Here is a 21,705-nt window from a genome sequence, read left to right on the forward strand (position 1 = left end):
GGATCAAGGAGGAAGAGGTCACTCAACATGGACTGACCGTTCAACACTGGATATTGGATCCGAGTTGCTTACAGGCTATCCAGTTCCGAGCCTTAATCTAATTCCTACTTCCTGTGATTTCCACTTGCTGAAGTCTTTAATTATGATCTTTATAGCCTCGAGGCCGAGCAGGGTAGCTATGCATTACTGTAACCACACAGGATATGTTGGTTGTAGACTGTGTGTTTACTATGCATTGTATTTCTATGGAGTGAGATGATGGCATGCATGGGACACAACAAGTGCAGACACACGCAAGGGTTTCAGCTTTAACAATAGGTTTAGTTTGGCTGTTTTACTGGTGACATCAGTTTTTTCTTTTTAAGCGAGCGTCTGCAAAGCCTGCTGTTTTGTGCTCAGACAGGAAACTAGCATCAGTCTGTCCTACAGCTCAAAGTATATCTGCCTTTCTTTCCCCATACAATTGTGGAATTTCTTTCACCACTTTTTCTCTCCTATTTAATCCATCGTATCCTCCTTATAGTTCCTCCCATTTCCTTTTCAACAATCCCACCCATTTAAACAATTTTATTTACCTTACTGATCATGTTTTATTGCTATTGGACCACTTCTCTCCAAACCAAGTCATCTACTGACCTGTGTCTTTTTGTCAACTCCATGTGTTTTCTTTGTGGGTGAGACATTTTTATAAGACCTCTGGGGTTCCCTTTGTCCCACGCACACAGTGAGTTTCCTCTCTCTTTTCCTTTCGAAAATAATTTGGAGGGTGCAAGTAAATTAAACCTAACATTTAAATCTCCCCCTCTCTCATTACAGCGCCTCCACCACCACAAGAGTAGCTGACACCCATCCAGGCTGCTAACAGCCGCACCCCTCTCATATCTCCTCTTAATGTCAACATAGAGATGAAAAATAACTGGAGCAGAGGAATCTGAGCTGCGATCTATAGATATTGCTTTCACTGATGCCTAACAGTGAACGCATACGTGGAAGCATGAAGATCACAATTTTATTGGATATCTTGCTGTAGAGTTCAGGGCCCTAAGTTAAAATACGCTTTAATCCGATTCATTAGATCAGTCAAAATATTTTCAGTGGTTGAACAAGGACCATACATCTTTCATGGAGTTAATGGGGAAAGGTACAAACAGGGTCCAACTTTAAAAACAACCATAGTATATGAGCTTTCTTTGGCCAAGAGAAGAGCTTTTTAAACCTACTAGATATTAGGAGAATCAGCTTTATGTCATATAAATTAAATTTAAAAAAGCCAGACGCCTTGTGCCTGAGAGAAAATATCATACATTTCCATTTTAACATTTCTACATAGAAAAACAGTCCAATATTTGTCATGCTTAATCATTTCCACATAATACAATGCTAGTATAACCGGCAGGTTAAATATACATGCCCACTTCAGTGCCTCATGTGCACAATGCGGCCAATTGATTGGTGCGTGTAAAGACAGGAAAAAAAAATTCTTCAGGGAAGTTCAACATGCTCACATTGACAATGTTAGCATGCTTATGTTTAGCAGGTATAATGTTTACCATAATCACCATCCTAGTTTAGCATATTAGCATGCAAACATTTGCTAATTAGCGCAAAACATAAACTACATCTGAGGCTGATGGTAACGTCTTTAGTTTTGAAGGTATTTGCCAACGTTTTGGCAAAATTAAAATTTTGACCTGATGATGGCTCTAGATGAAAAGTTATCTCTGTTCATCCTGAGGGAACATTAAAAAAGTGGATGAGGATGACCAAAGCCATTAAGACACATTGTCTTAGAATGTATGTATGAATGTCTTATGTTATTTTACAGGACAAGTGACACCTTTTGACCTTCTGGTGACACAAGAGGAAAAGTCAGGGAATCTCCAAAGTCAGAGGGGTTCATCCTATGAGGGACATGAATATCTCTTTAAAATATTATCGCAATCCGTTCAGTAGTTGTGGAGAAATAGTTGTGGAGCAAAGTGATGGACAGACAGACACACCAAACATCGGCATCCAAAGAGCGACGCCGCTAGCATGGCTAAAAACATCTCTGGCAGCATACTGCTCATATCCACTTTTAGATTTATTTCACTTACTGATACACACTGTACAGATGAAATGAACAAAATGAACAAGAGCAGAAATGCTGGAATGTTGATGAATGCAGAGGTCAGTTGTGGGCAGAGAGAGGGAAAAGAGAGAGGGAGACAGCAGAGAGGCACAATTCACACACACGGTTCTAGTTAGCAGACTCCCATTAAGGACAATGTGGTCTGGAAGAAACTTTACATTTCACAGTTTAAGGGCATTTTTAAGACGCTTCTGCCCGCCACTGAAAGGTCACTTTCAGTCATTTTATATATGGATAATACACACTGTGCAACTGAAATATACACAAGAGAACAACAATGGAAAATTGGAATGGTGACAAATGGAGGTCGATAGTGGTTTGAATTGAAATGTAATATATAGGCAGGGGAACAAAGAATGTTAAAATTCACAGCCACCAGCTTGCTGTAAAAATGTTATTATACATTTGCAGTGATAGCTAGAAACCTCTGTCCTGTGCTGTATTTGTTGGGATTTTTCAAGTGACTGGCAGCCATATTGGAAGTCAGCTTTTGGGCTACAACTGCTGAATGACAGTACAATCATACAACTTGACTTTCTCAACATTTTCCAACAGAGATGTATAACTTCCATCTTTTTGTGACTGGCGACTGACTCTTTCATCTCACCAATCCAGTCAATTTCATGTTTATATCAGCTGTTAGCTAGCAAAGTTGTTACATAACTCTAAAGCAAATGCCACATATAAGTTAATTCTACAGGAGAGTCAAATCCTTTTACTCAAGTGACTAAATACTCTCTCAAACTACTGGTTAGCAGATAAAAAGCGGGTTTAGCTAACGTTTACATGGACATCAGCATACAGCGGAAAGTGAAACTTGTATTTGTGAAGGGCTCCATCTCAGTGGTGGAGTAAGTAAGTAACTAAGTACATTTACTCCACTACATTTCAGAGGGAAATATTGTGCTTTTTACTCCACTGTTTTTTTTAGAGATACTTGTTACTTTACAGATTAAGATTTTACATAATAAACATTTAATAAGCTTATGAAATACAACATATTATTAAAGAATATAGCAGTGGTTCCACTTTTTGTGCTAATATACTTGTGTACTTTTACTTAAGTAGGATTTTGAATGCAGGACTTTTAATTGTAATGAGGTACATTAACATTGTTGTATTGGTGCTTTTACTTAAGATCTCAGTACTTCTTCCACCACTGCTCCATCTTCATGGATTACTTCACATAAGATAGTGGAAGTCTTGGGGGAAGGGAGGGATCCGGTGCCTTTGTGTCTGGGTTTCAAGTTCACTGTTTAAAAAACTCTCCTTTGCTTTTCCATGCCTGAATCCAGAGGATCATCAAATGGAAAAAGAGGCCTAAGCGCTTTCACACTCAGATTCGTGGAAAGTGAGAAAGCAAGGAGACCGTGCAAAGGTATGTGGGATTACAGCTGATATGGCTTCTAGCTCTTATCGCATCTCAAACAACAAAATCACTTTTAGATTTGAAGTAAACTATGACCTACATTAATGTTATAGTACCAACACAAGTCTCAGTTTGTCCCTGTTTTTAGATCAGGTGTTACAACTGCTTGCAGTCTTTTGGATTTATAGTATGTGCCTTTGTGTATTTGAACCTAGAAGGATGTTAAGCGTACATGTAACTCCACCCTTGTATGTATGTATATTAGTTAGTGTGTGTGTCGCTAACAGCCTGTTAAGTTGATGTTGGCACCAGATGAAAGGGCTCGCATGGTCTCACATACTTGCCTTTGGGGGAAGGTTGGGGGGCTAATCGCTACTTTAATATCAACTCTATGGAGTTGTGGTCATTATAAACTACTGCCTGACACACAAAAACAGGCTGAACACAGATGTTGTAAGGCAGACAATGCTGGGAACACACTAGAAGTAAATCACATTTGAAAATGCACTGATTCACATCCATAACAACGGATGTCTTTAATTTGCTTTGTCTCGCCTTCATAAATCTGCTTACTCCAGAGTGGGTTTCCCACAATTCACTCTGTAAGTGAGTTTAACCGGCTGACTTAAGAAATGTCACAGACATAAGGATGTCACAGTAAGTGAGTCTTTATGTATTTCATTTTATTAAAGTGCATCCAGAATAATGTGTATTTATGATTTTAAAGGAATAGTGCGACATTTTGGGAAAGAGCTTAGATCGATATACCTCCCGCATGTCTGTACATTAAATTTGATGCTAGAGCCAGGAGGCAATTGGCTTAGCTTGGGAAAGTACGAAAGAGTGGAAGTAGGGGTAAATAGCTAACCTGGTTTTCTCCAAAGTTCACCTCTAAAGCTCACTGATTTACACCTTGTATCTTGTTTGTTTTATCCATATGCATGCAGAAATGTAAAAACAACAATTTGTGTTTTTTTTCATGGCAAACAACAACAACTAGGAGCCGTTCATCAAGAAACAGTTACAGCACGTAACTTCCCCTAGCCATGTTAACAAGCTAGGTAGTTAGAGCCAAGCTTGCTGTTTTCCCCTGCTTCCGTTCTTTATGCTAAGCTAATCACCTCCTGGTTCTAGCTCCATACTTAACACACAGACATGAGAGTGGTATCAATTGCTTTATCTAACTCTCTGCAAGAAAGCGAATAAACATTCCCTAAAATGTCTAATTGTTTCTTTAAAATCAACCATAAAGATTACAGCATTATTCGTATTAGATGGTAAAGCAAAGCAAAATCTCACTTCACCTCACCCCTGGGCAAACTTCTCTCAATGGCTGATAACCACGCACCACAGGACGTTAACCTGCTGAAATCTGGTTGCAAATACCTAATGAAACCTGTTTGATATGAACGGGAAGGCTCAGATTAGCCTGTTCAATCTCCCCTCCAATTGTCATGATGGACATGTCTGGTCTAAATCAGCACCATAGTCTTCTATTGTGTTCCCAGTTTAAGCTACACAGGATTCAAACATGGGTGCAAAAGAAAAATTATACATGAAATACTCAAATACAAAACATTTCCTTTTGCATCTTGGTCTCATAAAAGAAAATATCAAAGAAAATATTAAATCATATGTACAATAATTGTGAAACATTACACATTTTGCCCTTCACAAACTATTTGAATACAAAATAATACAGACTATAAATAGACAATACTTTTTACACAAGGCACAGTTACTAGTGGTGTGTGAGTGTGTTTCTCTCATAGCTGCTGCTCCCCGAACAGAATCTGAGCGTACACAGTGCCGCCGCATGATGCCTTGGTTTCCGGAAGCGGTTTCACCAGATCCAGCTCTGCGTAGGTTAGATTCTCCTCCACTATCTTCGGCTGGACACGGACATGGACGAGAAAGAGGTCGGAGGAAGATAATGATGGTGGAGAGGGAGATAGCAAAGGAGGGAAGTGGTATCAGTGGTTAGAAAATGAGCAGGGAGGTTGAGAAAGATTTTTATGTCACACTCATTAGTCTTAAGCTTAAGAGTTCATGTCATGAATACAGACAAGAAATCTTCTAAACTGAGTTAAAACTGAATCCCTAAACTGCAGTTAGCACGTATTTTGTGCAGAGAAAGCTAGACTCCGAAAAGTTAGGTGTTTTCCTCTCTCCTCTCCTTTTCCCTCTGTTTCTGCTTTACAGCATTGGTTTGGTAAATGTGAGCAGGCGTCACCTTACAGGATTCCTGGATTGAGGTTGCCAAAATTCAATAACCTCTTGCCGCATTATGTGCCATTAAAATGCCAAGTTGCCACAGAGCCACTTCATTCCAGTGACAATTACAAAATTAAACCTGGGTTATGTGGCACATTTTATGACATTTTCTGGAACTTACAGGCATTCCTATCACATTTTGGTTTGCTTTCCATTATATATGGGACAATAAGAATGGTAGGCTGTCACTATGAATGCCTTGCTTGGTATGGTAGGTTTTAGACGAAAGGTACCAATGTATGTGCATGTGTACTGTTAGATGGGTTTTCTCCAAAGTGATAAACTGTATATGCCACACATTATTATTGATTATTTGACAACAATAAAGAACTATGATTAAAGTAAACAGTGTAAAAAAGGGCATGCATTGCACTCACCAGCACTACTTTCCTTGGTTGTGGTTTTAAAAGTTTGGGTTTCCGTGTTTTGTCTCCAATGGGAGCTGCGGGGACAAAACAAATGTTAGTGGTTTTGCAGAGATCTGTTTAGCAAATGTAATATATGTATTTATGTGTGCAACAAGAACCAGACCTCTCCATCATAACTACAAACTTGACATGTGCTTCCCTTCACCTAGTGCTTAGACAGATACTGCGATTCAGAGTATAGTAAGAAATGTTTCAAGGCCCTTATTGGTTCTAATATATAAAATTCAATCCCACTTCTAAAGTGATTGGTTTTCTGAGTGGAGCTCTGAATAATACACAAGTACCATTCACCTCTTTGGCTTAAAGTTGCACTAGTCTGTATTATTATATTAACAATGGATCAAATAACTGTGTAATGTGAGTAAGGTTGCCTCTAGTGGTGATGTTGTCCCTCTCAGTTTTACAGTATTTTAGCATCTTTCAGCTTAATGTTTTGGTTTTATGGCTTGCAATTTAAAGGAATAGTTTGACATTTTGGGAAATTACACGTATTTGCTTTCTTCCTGCAAGTTAGATGTGAAGATTGATACGACTCTTATGTCTGTACTGTATATATGAAGCTAAAGCTATCAGCCAGTTAGCTTAACTTAGCATGACTGGAAACAGTGGGAAACAGATTGCCTGGCTCTGTCCAACAGTAACAAAATCCACCAACCAGCACCTCCAAAGATCACTAATTAATGTTATATCTTGTTTGTTTCATCTGTATAAAAACCAAAGTGTAAAAATGAAGTTTGTTTTACGGAGTGTATGTGCCAGACGATTTCTCCAGTTCCTGGAGTCTCAGCTGGTTGCCTGGACGAACTGGCGTTTTTACACAGCTTTTTGTACTGATTAAAGCAACAACGTGTTAATTAGTGAGCTTTGAATGCTAATGAAGGCTAATGTTGCTTGGTGTCTGCTGGATGTGTAATAAGGCAATTATTTGCTAACACATTCCCCGTAATGTTTTTATACAGTGATATTATGTAAATGTTGTGTTTACAGGTTGTTCTGCTGCCCCCAAGTGGCCAAAAACAAAAATCAATTAATACTGCTCAACAACAAACAAAACAACAAAATTAACATCAGTTGCAAAAAACAGCAACCATCAGCGAGGTCAGCATTAAGAAGCCCCAAACAGCAGAATGACCTTGTCAACACAGTTCCCACTAAAATTTTTAAATATCAACAGTGAGTTTGGAAGAAATGTAGGGATTTGGGAGCTCTATCACAACATGATAACTATGTACAAAATCAAAATAACTTGTGTTTTTTTGCTTTCAGTGAGAAAATGATGCACTAAATTCCACATGCTACCCTAACTTGCTAACTCAAGACTTTATATGTGGAAGGGGTGGATGTTGACGTTTAATGCCAGCACATATTCATGTTTGCAAAGCCAAGCAGAACTAAATAAACCAAGAGTTAAACCTCAGTTTAGACTAAAGCTCATGCTCAGCTGTTTCTGCTGGTGTTCTTCTTGGAAGGATGTACAATAAATGAGCTACTTGTGAGTCATGTGTCTTTTGTTGACAAGGCGTGGTTCACCTGTGATTGGACAGTTTAGTTAGTCTAAACAAATCAGAAAACAAAAATGTAGCATTCAGTCCATTCAACAAGTTTTAGACAAAACTGTAGGTGTAAATGCACCCAGACACTCTTGTTTACCTTTTGCTGGTATCTCTGGTGGTATCTCCTCTTGGTAATCTCTGCTCCTTTTCTTCCTGTACCTCCTCTCCTTCTTAGGCAGAGCAGGAGACACATTGACCACACTGGTGACTGTCTCTCCTGAGCTGGAATGGGACCAGATTACCAGAGGTTCAGTGCAGTTAAGAGCATTTGAGTGTTTGTTAGCTTTTCTGGCTATGTGTGAGGTGTGTGCCACCCTAAAATCTTACCTGTTCTGAGGACTTTTGACCAAGTGGTAATTATCTGCAGACATATAACACATTTAGAAATGTAATAACTGGTGTGGGGACAAAGGTTATTGTAGTTTAGTAAAATGCAAACTTCTAAGCCCTAACTCTATTTAAAACAAGAGGAGTTGTAGAGAAAAAGATGGAGAAAACAATGGAGACAACAAAAGAAACAGGATAACAGAGAAAATGGAGACATAAGAACCAGATTTATAAAGGTCAAAGGTCAGTGGAGAGTTATCTTGATGTTGCTGCTAACCTTTTAACCTCTGCTTCCTCTGTATGTACTGGCAGGTTACCGTCACTGTGAACATGCACATACACAGCAGACCCACTGAGCAGATCAGCACTGCACACAGGTACACATCTGAAACACAAAAAAAGAACACACATATTAGTCCAACAGTGCTTCAGCCTTGTGCCTATTGCTTGACTCTACTCAAAAATCTGAAGGGAAAAAAGTACATGCTTTGCTGAGCTATTTAAGGCACTGTACTATATCCTTTGGGTTGGGCTATTTTTGCCTGCCAAGGACTATACAATGCCAGTCCACCACAAATACACACTCAAACACACGACTTACCTTCAAACAAGCTCCACAGGCTTTCTTTGGCCTTGGTGGCTGGTAGGACATGCACTACATGGAGAAAGACAGAGAGAGAGGAGAAGCATGTAAAGTCCGTAGTCATCACTGTGCCCTCCCTGCCGCTTGATTACACGTTGGCTAGAGTTTAAATAAAGTTAATTGTAGGAAGACAACGAGCAAAGTTTGGCCTCCTCCCCTGCCTGATCCTGTCTCTGGGCTCAACCTTAACTTTTGCTGGATGAAAAAGGATAAATAGCTTATTAACTCAGACATTAATGCAAACAGCTGGTTTAGAGTTATGCATCATCGTAAACTTTTACCTCACATCCACCCATGCTCTGGCTGTTACCCTCTCTTTCATCTTCATAACAAACTGCTATGGTAAAACAAGGCAACATGTGCTATTTTGACTATGTCCCACCTAAAATGTATATGTTATATATTCTATTCTATATATTTTCTATATGTTGCCAGGAACATTCAGATCCCAGTCTATTTGATCTACAGGCATTCGAAAATTTCGTATTTAAAAACGAAGGTTCCCTGTTTTCCATTGCAGTAGGCCTAAGTAAAATTCACGGCCTGCGACGGATGCTGAAACGTTGGCACCACAGCAGCTTAGCTAACTAGTGTTATCGTGGAGAACAACAAGACACAACAAACGTTGGAAAAACAAATATAACTGAACTTTGTGAGGACACCTCAGTCGCAAAGCCCTGCCCATATCAGTTCTGCATTTCCAGCCAGGAATTGAACTGTAGACATTGTGGTTAAGTGGTATACGCCTTAACCATTAGGCTACCAAGGCACCCCGGGAACAAAGGTCATGACTTGAGACAAAAGAAGACAAAAGCAGACTTCTCATTTTCAGTTGGCGACCGTTGATTTGACCAGTTTAAATGACTGGCTGGCAGATTTTATTAGATGTAGCTAGCTAGCTAATTAACATTAGCTCCATGAGTTGGCTGGAAACTCCGTCTCTGGTTGACTTTTTAATGCCTTAGCTGGCTCGAATAAAATTACAACCCTGCAAAAGGTATTAAAATATGCATTTGATGATTACATACATGATATTTGATGACCCAGTTGTTATGTTGCAGAACAGATTTAAGCTAAAGCTTACAGCAAAAAAGTTAGCATCCTCACCAGTTATCCCTGTAGGCTATAAATCATGGACTTAAAGGAGCAGGATTGTTTTTGTATTCAGGGTAAAGTTAATTAGCCCTTGTATTATAGTAAAGTATTATCAGAAAAAAATGTAATATCAAACTGCTTGACAGACCTTCCATGCCTAATTACGGTTGTTAAGCATTAACTGGACAATATAGATGTTTGAGGGAAGGATTTAGCGAACAGTCAGTTCAGACAAAACTTTAAAGTGCACACTATAACGAGAATGAAGAGATCTTTGATAGATATAGCTTGGACATCCCAACATAGAGTAGATAACTGTTACATCCCAAAAATCAAATATGAGCACCAATGGGGAATCAAAGGCCTGTGAATGCAGCCTTAATCTGTGTAATGAGAATCCCAGCTACGTGCTGCTTGTGTCCAAAATAGCTGAGAAAATATGTTTCCCATACTCAACCTGAAATCTCGCCCCACACACTTTCTCATTTCTCCACCCCATCTGACCACAGTAGTCTTAACACCGCTGTACTCTTGCTGAGCTGGTGGTAGGAAGCTCATAAGTGACACCCACCAGGGCATCTTGAAATACCCCAAACCACCAGCAGCTGACGACAGGCAGGCTCGCCACGCCGGCTGGAGACTTTCCCACAGGCAGACTGGCTCTGCTGCGAGCTGACTGACTGACAAACTTACTATAAGCATGCTCCAGATGATTCCAAAATGTATCTACACACAGGAGCTATTACGTGGAGTGCATTGAACCTGCATTAGTACTCTAGACAATACAACTAGAGTATCGAAACCTAAAACTCTAAAATCTAAATCAAAAATCTACTGTCTTTCAACCATGTAGTAACCAAAACCTTCCTTCTGATAGCTGAAAAAAGTGTGAGACTTAATTTTTCAAATCAATTCCTTTTGATACAGAATTCCTGCAGCACCACAGAAGCAAGTGTGTACTAAAACAAATAAGACATTTTCAATCCCTCCATCTACAGGTGAATAGAAGGCGAAGAAGGTATTTTCTGCTGGTTATGGGGAAATAGATATATAAAGAAGTGGATGCACTCTGAAAGATAACGATTTCATTGAACACCCAGGACCTCCCACTCACAACTTTCATTAGAGAAAAAATTAAATTAGATTTACTGCTAGTGCTAAAGCTGTGTAGAGCAGCCTGAGCATGACTTAAACTATCAGACATCACATAAAGCAGTGGGATATTTATTGCTAAGCCTGCAGTTCTGAGAAAGCTAAGATTAAATCCTAGCAAATACTTTCTTCAAAATGCTGGATCTACAGTCAAAGTGCTCATTTTGTTATAGGATAACATTTATTAAAACTATGTTTATTTTTTGCCAAATATGTATTTTGTAAATATGAATAGGTTTGCAGTTTAAATGGCAAATGACATGGACAAAAGAAGATGAAGTGCCTTTCATTCCTTTTGAATCAGTTTTACTAGCTGGGCTATAGTTTTGTCAAATAGCTTGGTTTGTTGTAGGAGTTGACAGCAAATGTAAGCTGTATGCTTTATCAGCACAAAAAGTCTCAGATTTGTTTACATTGTTGCTGATCAAGCTACCTAGCCTAGCTAACAAGGTTGGACATTAGCATGACTATGCTGATTTGCTGGAGTTTAACTACAAAGTAACTAAAAAACTATTTACTGTATGTAAGCTTTTTTTTCTTAACACAAATCAGAAATTTTGCAAAGAATATCAAAGGCAAACTGAAACTCAGTGAACACAGTAAAGTTTATCTTATGTGTTAGCTTCCAGCAGGTGTCCATAACAATGAACTTGTGGTGTTATATAGACTCATCAGTGGTCTACATCGTGTAGTTTGGCTGTTATGTTATTTGCAAAGCTTGTTTGAAAGCCATATTTTATATGATAACAGCAATGTTGTAATGTCTTTTCTTAAAACCACCAGTGTATGTTATAGACAATAGTATCGGTGGTAAAACTACAGTAAATACATTGGTGTATGGCACAAACACTATTAGTGTAGGGTGCACAGTTTCTGGGTGAAATATCATTTAAAACAGACTTCCTTTAACTTGTTTAAAATGGCAGATGATTTAAATTTAAGACCCGTCCCTCCTTCACCGTAAATTATTCACAGCGTAAATCTCGATAACATTTATGACGTTTATGGTGTGTGTTTGCCTTGGGTTCTGTGTAGCTCTGTCGGTGCAGCAGCTGTACACGTTGGAATAATCAGAAATGGGATAAATGTGGTGTACTGTATGCCATAAAACTGGCTTCTGTCCTCAACTAGAAAAAGTCTTCTTTTTACAGCAACTTTTGAATGGCTGAAGACTGCATCGGACTACAATGGAAAAACATTGAAACAAACTACTTTTTGTTCATCAGAGCCACAGAGTTGCTTTCATTTGCTGACTGTATTTCAGATTTGTGGCTCTTTTTTGTGCCCCAACAAACCCAATACTGTAAACATCAATACACAGACATGGACTGGAGTGAATAATGATCAGTCACTGCTGTAATTTACTGTATTACAAATGACTGGAGATGAATGAAAGTACACAGCTGCATTGTGTGTCTTAACAAAGCTTTGAATAATCCACCCTTTAACTTCCTGTTGTCTCTTTGCATCTTTTCTTCTAAGAATTAGCATCTTTTTGTACATTTGCTCACTGTGTCCCTATTATGGCAATAAACATAGGCCTATATTGTTGGTTTCTTATTCATTTGTCACTTTTTATGCCACTTTTAGCTTTTTCTTAAAAGAAACAAACAAACCCAGAACTGCAGTATTTTGGATTTTCATTTTTTCTTGAAGCACCCAGTAGAATACCCAGAGTTCCGTGTTCTTATGAACCACATCCGTGTACCTCTTAGAAAACCCTTGTTAACTCGCAGTCACCCACATGTGTTATAGAAATAATAAGAGTTCAGCTTGTTTGTGCCAAGAGGAGGCTGTGTCCACACTGTGATCTGCCCTCTGTTTTTCTACCAAACCCTCTGACCTCTCTGGATGTATTTACTATAGCAGTAGTAAGTACAGTAATGAGAGTTTTCTGTGTGAGACAGACTGTGGAAACACCTGGTCACCTAATGTTATCTGAACACAGGAATTCCATCAGTTTGACGTCACAAACGCACACATTTGTGCACATAAAGTCTCAGTCATCTGCTGCTTCTCATGTGAAGTGGGGACCAGGAGTAATGGTCCCAGAGGGGTTTAAACCCCCAGATGTGTAGCTGTTGTTTATCATAGCTGTCAACCGATGGTGTGGATACTGGGCAGAAATACCACTGCCTGCTGGACCACTGGGAAGAAATAGTGCACTTTTCCAGTGTTGTTGTCCATTTCAATTACCCAACTTAGACCCTGGTGCATTTCAAAGTGTTTGGTATTAAGAACTCATAATTCAAATGGTGACAAAATTGAATAATTTAACTTTTTAGTTCATTTTTGTGTCCTTGAACTTTGTGTAGGTGTAAAGGGGCAAGTTTATAACCGCCTGCATGACAAACTGGGGGCATGTAGTTTAAAAGATGTTGGCATTTACCAGGCAGGAAGGTTCTAATAAAGGATGCTATTTAGTTATATCATGGGAAATGTAGGATCCAGATCCACACTAAGAACTTAAAGTCAGAATATCTCGGGCTGTGCTTTCATAAATCTGTCTCTCAGAAGACACCTTTAAACTGACCAAAAAGTGATTGTCCTCCCTGCTCCAACAAGACGCCATTCACCAAAGTTTATTCTTCTTAATAATTATACCCGTACAGTTTAACAGAGTCACACAGAATTCGTTTTTAAACCTTTTATGAGTGGATTTCAATGAATAGGTTGGATTAAATGTGGAAATTTTCAGAAGCAGATTCTGATGAGTCAGACTGGGATTTGGATTAAGAAATTCAGACCTGACTTTTATCAATCTCAAATATTTGTTTATTCATTTAATTGCAAAGGGATTCACATACATTAAGGGGAGTCATATGTAGCAGAAAGTATAAGCAGCAAAGTGGGGCTTGAAATAGAAAATAAACCAAAATCCATTTATAACATAATATAATATATCCAAATTACACAAGGCTGCAAAGCTGTGTTTGGAGGTAGTCTTAAGGCTGCTAAACAAGGGAGGTGTTCTGGGCCTCCTTTCATTCCTGTTGTGTAATGAAAAATAAATAGTAGTTTTATTTTCTACATGTACTGCCTTTCATGTCATAATTGCAGTATTCACCCAAAAATGCCGCTGTAGGCTTTTGTTATTAATATCTCTGAAACCACAATGGACTGGCGCTTCCTTGGATGAAAATAGCTCTCCACATCCTTGACCACGAAAGGTTAAGAGCCAGACACGAGCCAGCTGCCCACTCGACTGTCACTGCAGACAAACATTTGAACTTTACCTTCCTCAGCACAACTATCTCTTGTTCCATTTCTGCTGAATGTCTCTGGACTCTCTGTTCTACTTTTGGGAGGGAAACTCCATGTCAGGGCCAATGTCAACAGCTCTCGGTAGGGACTGCGTGTCTACCCGGGCCCAGACTTGGCTGTGGACACCCCAAAAGTCATAGCCTGTAGGAGCGCTTCCATGGAAAATGTGGTGAGCAAGGTCTAGTGTTGTTGAATACTGACAGTACTACAGCAATGTGCTTGAAAAAGATGAATTGTCTTTCGATTTTTGCAAGGATGAAACTTTGTGATGCACTCATTCTTTAGATAAACCACTCTCAAAGCAATAATTTCACATAAATGCCTCTCCAACTGCTTTCTGCTGATCTTTGATGAAACACAATACAGCCATGAAAAAAAGCACACATAAAGTGACACATTTCCAGTCTGTTACAAGTAAATAAAAGAAAATCTGGATAGTTAGCATTAGCATCACCATTAACAAAAACCCAAACTTCATTAACAAAAGCAAACACAGAAGAGGACATCTCAGTACTACCAACTCCGGTTGACTGACAAATGTAGACACAAGACAAAGCAATTGACCCTAATCCTCTCTCCTGAATTGTGATTGTTCAATCATAGTTTAGCAACCGTAACTAGGCATGGCAGGTCTGTCAAGCTCTGGATTTGTCTGCATGGGGCTTTGGCAAGAGCGATTCTTAGCATATAAAGAGCTTGGAGTGTGGTGCATTTTTGTCTGGCCTATCCAACGCCAAAAACACAAGAGCAGAAGTGTGAAGGATGGATTAAACAGTGTGTTTATCTGCTTTAACATAAGCTGCAAATGTTAGCATGTCTGGATTACTAGCCTCTACTTACAGTAGTAACTGAGCTATCATTAGTTCGTACGGTTACAGGCTACGTAAAAAAAAAAAAATACATTTTTACTTCACCACTGAGTGGAAACCAGTCCTGGATGCTATCAGAGATTAGGCTAAGGTTAGAAGTATGTAAGCTAAGAAACCAAACAGCGATATGTCAGAATTATATATCAGTCTGATCTTATTTTTATCCTTATCATACTGGCGGCTCTGACTGAGTAGATGGTTAGTCCTAGTGTCATTATACTAGGACTAAGTAGCTCTACACTGTGAGACAAGAACAATGCTGACTTTTTGCCTAGGACACATAGCTTTACCTCAATCTTTTAGCACAATATTATTTATGTGGCCATTAAGTGTTATTATCGTCTTATTATCATTGTAAATTGCATATTTTGCAAGGACAGAATGCTTGATCGGCGTAGTAACAGTAACTGGGGGGGGAGCTTAGTGAACAATCAATTAACTGAAGTTGGAGAAAAAAATCCTCTCCTCATGTCTGTTGGTGAACATGAGAATTACATTCAAAATCTGACACAAATGAAAAGTTTGGAGGAAAAAATTACAAAGCTTTGAAAAAGTGTGGTTAATGAAAGTGAAGGGATTTCTGGGCAGTATCTGGTACCAGTGGATTTGTCATCCATTCCGTTGTGTGAACGTCTCATGTGCCAGCGGTGGCACCGAAACCTCGCACTCTCTCTGCTCTTTCTCCAAGATCATCTACTCAGTCAAAGCCGCAGCTTAATGCGATGGAGAATCCTTTTATCTCCAGACTTGCTCCTAACCAATGACATTTCCCCTCCCCAAATCAAAAGCAGGAAAGTGCTTTTACTCAGTGAACCCACTTCACTGCCTCTTCAGCCAGATGAATTACATCATCCAGTTGTGGTCAGAGAAAATGCTACTACTGGAGACACAAAACTGCTCCACTAGGACAAATACTTTTTCTGCTATCTTCAGTGTACTGTTATCACAATTTAAATTTACTTGGGGCTCCTCTTTAGCTCTGTAAGCCTATGAACGTATGAACATCCACATGCCCCATTTGGAGGCATTTGACAGAATTACTGACAAAAATGTGGTGGCACAAAGAGTTGTTACACCCCTTCCCTCTCCTGCAGATCCAGTCATATTTTTGAGGCCTAAATTACTGAGAGAGAGTTAACAGGGCATTCATGCTCTTTTTCAAAAACATCCAGCGAAAGCCTCAGACAGTTTCATGTGTTCCCAGCTGGGCAATAGCAGTAACAGTTCTCTGCTGCTGGCCATGAGAGATCTCTGCAGACAAACCTGGCATCTGTGTTTTTGCGGTCTTACTATTATCAAAACAGCATTTGTCATTGCTTCTGTTGTGGTTGCAGAATTAGCTGTCAAGTCTCCGCCCTGCACCATTAAAAGCAATGATGTCATTGTGAAACTGGGCTACAGCTACTGGTTTCTCCCACCAAGAATTGGAGCAGACATTGTCAGACAGGAATGAAAGGCAGGATATTGAATGAAGAGTTATGAAAGAACATTTTAGACTACAATCACGGCTATGCTGCTTAAAAGTCTTTAAGCACAATAGGCTGACACTGACATTCATTTGAACTCACCATGTCTAAAAGGTACGGGGTGTAGACGAGAGTACGCATTGCAGCTCATCTGTCACGTCTAGCCCAGACCAGAACGTCAATTTTGTCTGTTAAATCCAGCTTCACGCAAGTGCTTGCAAAGGTGGCATTCGATTGGATGACAGGTTGGTCAGCTGTTCGACGGCAATCCGCAGAGAACCTATGACAATTGAATGGGTCAATCACCCAAACTTTTTCCTAATATGCTAGCTTAACGCGCATCGAAGAAAGAGATTTGCTTCCTTTGCTTTTTATTAACTTGAGACCCTGTTTGCATACTGAGCAACCCTATGTGGCGTTTCAACTCAAAGTTTTTGTCAAAAGTTATGTAAATGAACCAGTATCTAATGACTAGTTCAGAGATTTCTGTGAATCTGTACAAACTGATTTTCTAATGAATCATTCCTGATTAACTCTGGAGCAGCTGCTTAATGGCACATACCAATAACCAATCATAATCATTATTTATATGTATTATTTACTATTTTTGTGTTTCCTCAAGTAAAGTGGTACATCATACTGAGTTGTTAATGGCCATTTTTGTTTGACTTAGCTTAGTATTGAGTCATATTTTTCCTAAATTTGGCTAGATACACCATCGAACTGGTGAAAAGCTGTGGTTGCACCCATGTCCTGTTCTTCCATTGGTCTGAACAACTCTATCCTGGCTTAGTCATTTGGCAAAATACTGTATGAGTGTTTGGAACATACTAAGCATATATGTGAACAGTGGAAAACTGGGTTTCTTTAAAAGATTTTGTCTCACATAAAAACTTGTCGCTGTTGGAATCCATTCTAACTTTACATGAATCCAAGCTGACCATGCCCTCTGCTCTCTGTGAAGGCGCAAACTACACCAGCTTTCATGTCTAAGTGTTTCACTAAAATGACTCCATAAACACTATTTTTACATTTACAAAGGTGTGTTCGCTGTTTCCTGCATGGCTTCAGTGTTGACTCCACTAAGGTGGTCTTGGCCTAAACGGCTTCTCTGCAACTTGGTGATGCTCACAGAGCGCTTGCTTGGCAAATCTTCCAGTGATAAGGAAAGGACAGGGTAAGAAAAAAAAACAATAAGTCCAGCCCTCACCTCTGAGCTCAGTAGCGGCGGTGCAGTTTGTTGAGGCCTTCCAGCGGTCCTGGTGCTTTTTAAACTCCTGCACCCGGCACATGTAGAGCCCCCTGTCCCCTTCGGACACATTCAAGATTAGCAGGTCAAAGATCTTCCCCTGCTTTACCACCGTCAGCTTCAGTTTGGGCCACGGGAAACTCTTTGTGTAGTTGCCATAGAAACGGGCCTTCCTCATGTTGACGCGGGCGATAAGGAGTTCGTCCTCTGTCCGGTCTGTGCCTGCTGGCAGGAAGGTCCATTTCACCACTGGTAGAGCAGCGTTGCGGCGCCGCTGGGACACAACACAGGTGAGTGTGATATTTTGACCCTCCTGGGCCACCGTGAATGGGGAAGGGGTGATGGTGACGTTGATGGCCGAACACAAATCTGGAGAAGCAAGATTTATACGTTATTATCTCCGCCAGACGTAAGCGTTTGGTTGTGTGTGTGTGTGTATCTGTCCGCGGCTAATCTCTCATACTACTGGACTTTTTTGTGCACATTTATAACTGTACGCTCAAGGACCTCTCATGGTTGCGGTGATTCACAATTTTTGAAAAACCTATTTTATTGACTGCTCTGTTTTATACCGCCATTGACTGTTGACTAGTCACTCCTCTTAACCGGCCGGTAGGTAAGTATGTTAGTTACGTCAGTTAAGTTACGTACGTAAGTTAAAATAAGTCAACACTGACTTTTGGTTTCACACAATGGATGCAATATTAGAACTGGATACCGGCCCCAAAAATGGCGCCTATTCAGTCCAATAAGAATTGCTCGCCTGGCGCATACTCCAAAAAAGTTTCTCTTACTAGTTTCTTACTTCCCGGCGTATACGCACAATAGTGTTTCTCCCACTGGCCCCGCCCACGAGTTCCCGCTCAGCCCATGGACTTTACATTGTGATGATGTCACAGATTTTTAAATCGCTTTTCTCGGCTCGAGGAAAGTTTTACAGATATAAAACCTCAGAGTCATAATTCACCATGTTTGCAGTTCGTGGTGTCCTGTCAACAGTTTTACAGATGTCTCTTTTATTATGGTGGTCTATGGGGAAAATGCTTTTTTGGATAACATGCAAAATGACTTAGGACTATAAATGAAGTCATTAGTTAGTGACTAATGACTTAGTTAGTCACTAACTAATGACTGACTAAGTTATATAAACACGTTAAATGGCGTGTTATTCATACGCCATTTGGTGATACCAGGCCTGGCGGAGATCTGCACTCTTCTAGTTTTAGAATTTGTATTTGGGGCAAGATGTTTGGATGATCTATGTTATATATTATATCCCATATCTGATCATATCCAATTCCTTATAAGCTGAAAAAGATGTCAGCTGTTGGTTATGTCTTTACACAACAGGTGACTTTTAAAGCCATATCAATACCACTCCCACTATCTGCCAGATGATGACACAAACGTGTTGTTTGCCAACCAAAAGAAGAGGAAAAAGCTTTTCTATTGTTTAATTTTTTATTGTGGACAGATTTTTTCTCGAAAATGACCTGAAAACACTAGTCTGGGCTCGAGTCATTTTCACATGTAAATGGCAAATTCAGATTTTTGCACATTAGTGTGGACGTAGTCTGTCAAACGTGCATAAAGACATGTAACACGTATGGATCATGGAAAAGGGCTTTAAAGAGACTGTAAATACAAATACAATTCACATGTAGAAGTATGGTTCCTAAAATAACAGTTCCTTAACTATCTTCATTTGATGCATTTAGTGAACATTTAGCTTATTATTTTAAGCCTCAAGACTTATGGTAAGTTCTGAAATGGATTTAAATGTGATTGTTTGGATTTTTAAATTGATTCCACTGTAAAATCGAATCTAATACATGGTAAATTACAAAATAATAGTTGATTTCATTAAATTTGAAATTTTACAGAAAAAGACTAATAATAATATTTGTCTGAGGTAAATAGCAGGTTTTAGGAGTTTTCATAGCAATACTGAAATCCCTGTTTAAACAGATCAGTGATTCTTGACCTTGGATACAGCAGTTGACTAAACAATCTCCACTCACGGTCCACTTCTTCTTGCTCTGGAGCTTTTGACTGTATGACAGACTGTCTTCAACAGCAGATGATGTTTGCTCAGTTGTCATGAAACTGGAGATGTTCAAACTTGACAATGTTTTCATTATCTCACTACTTTTTTTTATGGTCAAGAAGGATCTGTTCATTGCTACAACTCTTTAGCCAACATGGACGGGAAGTCCTAAAAATGCTCAAAATAATGTCAAGTCAAAGATAGGCTGTCCTGTTACGGGATTCAGTTTGGGATTCACCACATATTCATTTAGTTCAGATCAGTTTAAAAGTTTCTGTATGGTGTCAGATCTGTTGCAAATGTGAGGGGGAAAAATGTAATTGATACACTTCAAATTTGAGTGTCTTTACAACTAATTATTTAACAATTAACAAGAATGTAAAGAAATCACAGTAAAGTTTAAAGATTAAAAGTGTCTAATGTCTGCCTGACTATGGCTGACTTGAACTTCTCTTGATCACCAAAGCAGCATGAAAGAATAACAATCAGCAAAACAAATACAGTGAATATTTGTACCACAAATGAAAGCTATACGTCATATCTGAAATCCATACAGTCCACATCTCTAGCGGGTTTCTTGTGGCTCAACAGCCTTCTTCCCAGTCACACTGACAGCCGTGTTGTTTTTGGCAACGTGACTACATACGTTGGATGAATATTGAGGAACAAACATTACTGCTGCAGGAGTTGCATGACAATGTATGTTGTATGTCTGTTTTTTTCCCTATTTCAAAATCCACACTTTCCACTGCACGCAAGCATTTTTTTGTCACACAACTCAAATGCTTTCAGCTCAGCAAGTAATTAAAATCAGTGCCATTTTTACAGTTTTGTCTTTCATTTAGTTTTGAGTGACAGAACAAAACAAGGAAAACGTAGTTGAGTGGCTGAAAAGTGTTGTTTTGGTGTTGCATGTTGATTCAAACTGTTAAAATGAATAATCCGTTTTGACAGAAGATCACTGAAATCACCATAAATTAATGTAGAAGCAAAACTGCAAACTTTCAGACCTTTCAAACACTCACAGGATAACCACCAATTTTCACTTTGGAAGTCCCTGTCATCTCTGCAAACACATGCGACTTTGATAAACATTTCTTGCCAACATACCTTGCAATCTTACTTGGAACTATATTTTTTCAGCAGAAACTGGACATATGTGTATATAGAAGTTTTAGTTAACAGATCATCATATCTACCAAAAAGATTGTTCTCCATCTCATCGCCCATCACATCCTCTCTGATTCTCAGATGTTTTCTGCAAAGCTTCTCTGAAAAATAGTGGAAAACCTTTTTTTCTCCACCACATCCACTTTAGTATGAAGCAAAATAAACTTTTCCTACCTTCAAGCAGTGCTTGAGTGAGGAGAGCGAAGACCACAGAGGAGATCTTCATTTTCCACGGCTGCAGCCTCCATAAACTTCAAGTTAAATGCCTCTGAAGAAAAGAAGCCCCAGGTTTCCCTCCTTCTCTTCTTCTACTCCTTTTTTCCCCCAGCCAAGGAGTGTAATATGAAACATTGGACGCTCTGTTTCTACCCAGAACCTCCCTCTGCCCCTCCCCCCTTCTCTCACACACAGTGAAAACACATTTGGCAGGCTCACGTGCCCACACACAAACATATGCACATGCACGGAGAGCAGACAGATACAGACAGGTGAGCATGTGCGAGGACACACACACACACACACACACACACAAACACACACCTCTGCTTCTGGCAAGTGAGTGGGAAATATAATTTCCTGTGCAGGATGGAGGGGTGTGTTGTTGAGATTGACGCCGAGCAAATCACACATCCAGCTGTAGAGGACAGCGGGCGCAGACCAAAGTCAGG

The 21,705-nt window shown here is 39.5% G+C and overlaps 1 protein-coding gene across 1 annotated transcript; it reads right to left on the reverse strand.

Annotated features, from left to right (window-relative positions):
- Positions 1 to 2,065: 2,065 nt before the first annotated feature.
- vstm4b (V-set and transmembrane domain containing 4b) lies at positions 2,066 to 21,384 on the reverse strand. The gene is made up of 8 exons (XM_044178810.1): positions 21,212 to 21,384; positions 17,782 to 18,189; positions 8,684 to 8,737; positions 8,360 to 8,467; positions 8,083 to 8,116; positions 7,853 to 7,977; positions 6,152 to 6,216; positions 2,066 to 5,392 (listed from the first exon to the last, which is right to left on the reverse strand). Exons 1-8 carry the CDS (start codon positions 21,261 to 21,263, stop codon positions 5,267 to 5,269), a joined length of 972 nt encoding a protein of 323 aa, XP_044034745.1. The 5' UTR covers positions 21,264 to 21,384; the 3' UTR covers positions 2,066 to 5,266.
- Between the last annotated feature and the right edge of the window lie 321 nt (positions 21,385 to 21,705).

This window comes from Siniperca chuatsi, linkage group LG20 (genome assembly GCF_020085105.1).
Source record: "Siniperca chuatsi isolate FFG_IHB_CAS linkage group LG20, ASM2008510v1, whole genome shotgun sequence".
Taxonomy (NCBI): Eukaryota; Metazoa; Chordata; class Actinopteri; order Centrarchiformes; family Sinipercidae; genus Siniperca; species Siniperca chuatsi.